This window comes from Oryzias melastigma, linkage group LG11 (genome assembly GCF_002922805.2).
Source record: "Oryzias melastigma strain HK-1 linkage group LG11, ASM292280v2, whole genome shotgun sequence".
Lineage (NCBI taxonomy): Eukaryota > Metazoa > Chordata > Actinopteri > Beloniformes > Adrianichthyidae > Oryzias > Oryzias melastigma.
The window spans coordinates 24,611,611-24,618,522 of record NC_050522.1 but is presented as its reverse complement, the minus strand read 5'-3'; the positions used below and the strand labels follow the sequence as shown (position 1 = coordinate 24,618,522).

Genomic DNA, 6,912 nt, shown 5'->3' with positions numbered 1-6,912 from the left:
TATTAGCTAAGCTTCAAAATAGCCTAAAAAATCTTAGTAAATGTCTAAATAGTTCAAAAAGCTAGCAGAATGCAGAATGCTAGCTTTTTAACATAATTATGAATAATAAAAAGGCAGTAATATTATTCCAGGATTAGTCACCTTAAACCTTAAATAACTTTCAATATTTTACTCTCCATAAAAAATATATTTTGTCAAAATTCTACAAGTTAGAAATGACTGAAAGATAACATCGGGTCACTAAATAACCGCATTAATCTCCACCACTGCACACCTTCCACTCAGGAAATTATAATATCAAATTGTAAGATAGTTTTCAGCTTTAATATAATTTGCAAAGTAAAAAAAAGGAATAAAAAACGATGTTTCCTAGCTTTTGTGCATTAGCATCGTGCTAATCTTTTCATGTGCATTAATCTCCACCACTCAACTGCTTGCGATTAGCATAAAAGAGTTTAAATCACAAGTATGTTTTTAGCCTTGATTGTATTTGCAAAGCTAAAAATGTGTTTTTTTGTTGTTTTTTCCCAGATTTTGTGCATTAGCATCCTGCTAATAGTGTTAGCATCCAATGAATCGTTTCTGTGCATTAATCTTCATCACTGCTCAGCTTCAATTTTGGAAAATATTGTTTCAAATCGTAAGTTTTCAACCTTGATATTATTAGAAAAGCTAAAAAAAGTAATAAAAAATAGATTCCTTGTTCTTGTGTATTAGCATCTAGCTATTAATGTTAGCTTCTTGCTAATCATTAACCTCCACTACTGAACTGCTTCCAGTTAGCATAAACTAGTTTCAAATCAAAATTATTTTTTTAGCCTTGATAGTAATAAAAGAAGGGTTTCTTTTGTTTTTTTTCTTAGTTTTTTTGCATTAGCATTATGCTAATAGTGTTAGCATTAAGTAGGTTCACCACAGCAAAGCTTCCACTCAGGGTAATATTGTCTCAAACTGTAAGGAAGTTTTTTGCCTTAATGTTAGTAGCTAAGATAAAACAAGAAGATTAAAAAAAAAATAATTTGAAAAAAAAAGTTGCTTAGTTCTTGTGCATTAGCTTCGGCCAATGGTGTTAGCGATGTGCTAATCGTTTTTTGTGCATTAATTTTCACCACTGCACAGCTTCCACTCACCATAAAATTTGCCTCAATTGTTTCAGTATTGATACTATTAGCAAAGTTAAAAAAAATATTTTTTTAATTGTTTCCAAGTTCTTGTGTATTAGCATCATGCTAATAGTGTTAGCGACGTGCTAATTCTTTTTTGTGCAATAATATTCACCACTGCACAACTTCCACTTAGGAAAATATTATCTCAAATCATAAAGAAGTTTTTAGCCTAGATATTATTAGCAAAGTTAAAAAAAACAAAGTAAATAAAAAGTTATCAGTTCTTATGCATTAGCATCCTGCTAATAGTGTTAGCATCCTGCTAGTTTATTTTTGTACAGGAACATCCACAACTGCAGTGCTACTGTTTAGGATTGGAACACAAAAACATAAGTAAGAACTTTGAATTTTATTAGCAAAAAGAAAAAAAAAAGTTAGATTTACAGATTTAAAGGCTATTAATGTACAGCTGCTAACACCGTTTGCTAACACTTGTCCATGTGTAGTTAAATAAAGAGATGATTTTGAAGGTAATAAAGTTCCATCTGTGACTTCTGCAGCTGTTCCTGTTTATGGGAAACCAGCGATCCATTTCTCCTTAAACCAACTTAAACCTCAGAAATGTTGTTTACACTGTAAACAAACACTTGTGGTTTTTCACGCCCGTCTTTGGACTGGATTCTGCTGAATCAGCCTTTCTGGATGCAGTTGCATCAGGCGCATCATCTGCACTGAAGGCAGTAGAACTCCCTTTATGACCTCTCTCTAATGTGGCGTTGGCGCGTTTCTGATTAAGGTTTTCCAGCTACACGTTGATCTAAAATGTCTAAAAACAAAATTCTCTTTTCTGATGTTTTTATTTTATTTAATGAAAAAAACCTGAAATAAAAGCAAGAATGTACGCAAAAATGAGAAATGTGGAAGAGTTTAGAGTCTAAGACGCCTTATGGAAAGCTGATGCTGCACATATTGGAATCATTATAATCATTATATTTACAGTCTGTTGCTCAGTTTTAAATGAGTTTAAACGATTGAGACACTCAAGGGGGCAAATAAAACCACGAGAAAAAACATTTCTGACTTTAAAGATTTCTGAAGTTAACATTTAAAAAAGTCGCCATTAGAATTCTATCATTTATTTTTACATTTATTCCAGCAATTCTGACAGAATTCCTAAAAAAGTCAGACTTTATTCACAAAATTCTGAGAAAGAAGAGAAAAAAATGTATAAGATACTTTTGAACTTTGCTAATATTTAGCAATATGCTAGCTGTTTTAGCTAACTCAGCTATTATTCATTTTTTCTGCTAATTTGGTATTAAACCCAAAGCTTCTTGGTTCTTAGCTGATATTTTAGCAACATGCTAGGTGTTTTTAGCTAAATTGACACCTACCAAGGTTGTTCAAGCTAATTTGGCTTTTAGCTAACATGCTATTTGTTTTGGCTAATTTGACATGAAGTTTATTTGGAATTTTTTTAGGTTAATTTGGAGTTAAGCTAGTGTTTTAGCAACATGCTAACTTATTTTTGGCTAATTTGGCGTCTACTGTGGTTTTTTTTAACTACTTTGGAGTTAAGCTAATATTATAGCCACATGCTAGCTTTTTTTGCTAAGTTGGCGTCTACTGAGGTTTTTTGGATTACTTTTGAGTTAAGCTAATATTTTAGCCACATGCTAGCTTTTTTCGTTAAATTGCCATCTGCCAAGGATTTTAATGCTAATTTGGGTTTTAGCTAACGTATCAGCAATATGCTAGCTGTTTTGGCTAATTTGGCATCTACTGAAATTTTTTAAACTACTTTTGAGTTAAGCTAATATTATGGCAACGTGCTAGCTTTTTTTGCTAAGTTGGCGTCTACTGAGGTTTTTTGGATTACTTTTGAGTTAAGCTAATATTATAGCCACATGCTAGCTTTTTTCGTTAAATTGGGATCTGCCAAGGATTTTAATGGTAATTTGTGTTTTAGCTAACGTATCAACAATATGCTAGCTGTTTTAGCTAATTTTCCATCTACTGATCTTTTTAAGGTAATTTAGAGTTTATCTAATGTATTAGCAACATGCTAGATGTTGTTAGTTAAATTGGCATCTACCAAGGTTTTTAAGCTAATTTAGCCATTAGCTAATAATTTAGCATTATCCTAGCTGTTTTGGTTAATTAGGCGTTAACTGAGTTTTTTTTGTTTACTTCTTTATGTTTACACTTATAGCTTTAAAAAAAATATGCAAATAAGCATCAGCAATTTATTCAACCTTTTTTCTTTTAAACAATTTCAGCTTATGCTGCTCAATTAAAGCATCCACCTTTTGCAATGACATTTATTTCTGCAGGAAATGCAAATGTCCTGGTTGTTTTTAATATTTTAGCTGTTGTTTTCATTGTTCTTTGAACTTTTAATTTACAGCACTTGTTTGACCGAGGTCATTTAAAGAAGCTATATAAATTAATTCAACTTAAACTTAATTAAGCGTACTATTTGTGAGCGTCTTACTTAATTTTTTTCACTGTAACCCCCGACCACTAGTTGGCAGCACTGCACACTTTGAGTCGATCTACAACGAACCAGAACAACAAGATCTCAGGAGAACCAAATTGTGTGAAACATGTACTATATTGTGTTTTTCTTAGTCAAGCGTGAAAAATTGTTCTGGTGCATAAATATCGCGATATATATCGTATTGTTCTTACCAACCCCCCACTAAGAGTTACTATTTTTTATCTTAAATGAGTTTAGTTTCAATTCAGCATTTTTATTTTTGCCGTTGAATTGAAATATTTGTTTTTTTAAGTTCTCAGTGTTTCTTCAAATATTTTTTCCCCCCAATGTTTAATTTTTAAGTGTTCAAATATGGAGTTTTGTCCTGAAATGGACGCTCTCGTTCCTCCTCTTGATCCCGATTTGACGGCGGTTTTTCCTTCTCCTGCAGAAACTGAAGCAGAAGAACCAGCAGCTGAAGCAGATCATGGATCAGCTCCGAAACCTCATCTGGGAGATCAACTCCATGCTGGCAGTCCGCAGCTGAGCCGCCCTGAAGCCCCGCCCCCAAACACACAAGGTTTCAGTCGCCGCGCGCCGGCCGGGGCCGCACTTTACCCGAGTTAGCGAATGTTCGGCCGCTTCGCCACGAGCAAATGTTACAAATGAAGACGAGAGGAGCTCGCCGCGGCGAGGAGGAAGCTGCTACCTCCATGTTCTACATTTCAATCAACGATTCTGAAGATTGATAAATATATATATATTATTAAGGCTTAATCTAGCTGCAGGTACGATCTTAATGTAGAGAAACATCATTATTTTATTAAAACATCAAGTTCTGCTTCTGAATCTTCTATCATCCTGCGCTCTGATTGGCTAAAACTTGACGCTTCCTTTACCAGTTCTGCCTATATTTTCTCATAATTAAAAACCACAACAAAACTGTTGTTTCTCTGATTCTTTTTGCATCATAAAAACACATTCAGGTTTTAAAACGCCAGTAAATCCAGTTTAAACAGCGTCTGACGTGCAGATGGCGGCGACTCGTCCTCCGTAAACGTGATCATTTCAGCGTTATCCCCGATAATCTGCAGCCGGTTTCGAAGTACCTGCTGGCGGCCCACCTGCCGGGTTTGAACACCACCGTGTTGAAGTGCTGCAGATTCGTGTCGTCGCGATCTGCTCGCTGCGCCGTAAACAGATGGTGCAGCGAACGGCGCCGTGGAGACGGGAGCCCCTTCCTCCAACGCCGTCATAGCTGCAGACTCTTATTTTGGCGATTTCAAAATGACATTTTTGTCGTCTGTCCGGCCTGAGAAAAGATGTTTGAACTTCTATGAGGAGCGGCACGGTGGTGCAGTGGTCGGCACTCTCACCTCACAGGGAGAAGGTTCAAATCCCAGCGGAGAGAGTGGGTGTTCACATTCCAAAAACCTCCTTCTTAGGTTGGTGATTGCAGATGACCCTCCAGAATGAACCCAAACATGGACAGGATAGGCTCCAGCATCCCAAAAGAGATTAAGGTTTGAAAAATAATTAAATTTTATTTTATTTTATTTTATTTTTTTCCACATCTAAATCAGCATCAAGATTCAGCTTCCCTAAACTTGTTTGAACCATTTTTGTTTCTGTTTTGGGTCTTTCTCCCCAAACTTCCATTCAGGTTTTTAACCTCCTGCAGGTCTGTTTTCAGATGAGAAAGTGAGTTTTTTGGGTTTTTTTATATGAAAATCATAAAATTAGCACAGGTTTAAGGTTAAAACTTTCTACACAAAAATAGATTTTTGGTTATAAAAGCACCATTTTTGGAGAATTTAATGTAGATATTTAAGAATTATAGAAAGTTGTTTTCTGATAAAAAAAAATATGTATATTGAATCAAATGAAATATTTAATTTTAAATCTAATTTTTCATAAAAAGTTGGTTAAATGTTTAGCAAACCCCTAAAAAATATTAACAAAACTACGTTAACCAAACGGAGGACGTTCCAAATCATTTCTATGACTTTTATTTTGTAATTTGGGGTTTGAATTGGACAATAAAATACCAGATTTTTTTAGACAAACAGGAAAAAAATGTTTGCAAATGAGAAATTAAAGACAATTTAGAGGAAGAACAGGAAAATATCATGAAAAAAGACTAAATATTTGATGATGTATTATTATATTATAGGATATTTATACTTTTTAAACAAAATAAGAGACGTTCTGAGATTTAATAACTATAGTCCCTTTTTTAATAAACTTCTTTGTATTATTAAAAAAAATCTTTTTTTAAGTTGCACATAAATCATGTTTGAGTTTTAGTCATTTTCTCTTTTTTTGTAACTTTAGTTCTAAAAGAAAAGAAAAGCTGAGCTTTGATTTTGGGACCCAAACACGTTAGTTTTGCTCCAGCCGGTCAGAGACGAGCAGAAGATCCGTCTGTGTTTCATCATTCAGTCGTATCGGAGTCGTGATGTTCTCCTGTGGGAGGCGGAGCCACAGACGCAGAAGGAAATCAATGTTGTAGCCACTAATAAACTCCTCCTCAGTTGTCCAGCAGGCCGGTTATTATTTCTCTGAGGGCGGCGTGGCGCGGCGCGGCGAGACTGTTATTACTGTGCAAATGGAGAGCGCGCTCATTGAGCCCAGCCACAGGTCAAAGGTCGAGAGCTGTTCATGCACGCTCCCCTGGTATAAATGATCAAATGAAGGAGCACCGCGGGGTCGGGAGTGTGGAGTAGGAAGTCGGATCATTTCAGAATAAAAGCCTGAACAGATTTGACACATCCGGACATCATTTAGGGAAACAAGTCGGGTTGAATAAAGGAGCTGCGGTCTAAAAGAAAAAAAAAGAAACTTGTTTTATTAATCAAAATGGAAACCCTTAAAAAATAAAAGCGGGAACTCCTGACAAACGCCACAATCTGAGAAAATAAAATAATACGTCTTTTTTTGGGGCACATTCACGCTAAAATGATTCATGTGTTTAAAAAAAAAAATGAATGAAAACTTCAGTTTTTGTTGATGAGAATTCATGAAGATTTCAGCTAAAATTAAATCAAAATAAAACGTCTAATTACTCCAGTGAACCGAGTTGAAATGAGCAGAAAACACAGATGGTATTTCCCACTTCTCCTGAAGTCAAATTGGTCGGAACCATTGACTGTACAAGAGTACTGGACAGAAAATATTTGATTTCCGGCTCCAACTAAATTAAGTCCATGTAGTCGCCTTTTTTTGCGATATGAACGCCGCCATGTTGGAGCCAGACGCCGTACGTAAGCTAGGATTGGTCCCGGTTTCCATGGAAACCAATCGGGAGTGAGCTTGTTGGAAAGCCAC

At 35.4% G+C, this 6,912-nt stretch overlaps 1 protein-coding gene across 2 annotated transcripts in view; it reads left to right on the top strand.

Moving 5' to 3' along the window:
* The window catches only part of med30 (mediator complex subunit 30), a 52,438-nt gene extending 47,908 nt beyond the window's left edge, over positions 1-4,530 (top strand). For both annotated transcript variants that reach the window (XM_024298267.2, XM_024298266.2), the window contains exon 4: positions 4,037-4,530. In XM_024298267.2, the coding sequence (XP_024154035.2) occupies positions 4,037-4,132 (96 nt within the window). In that variant the 3' untranslated portion in view covers positions 4,133-4,530. The remainder of the gene's footprint in view (positions 1-4,036) is intronic.
* Positions 4,531-6,912: the final 2,382 nt, after the last annotated feature.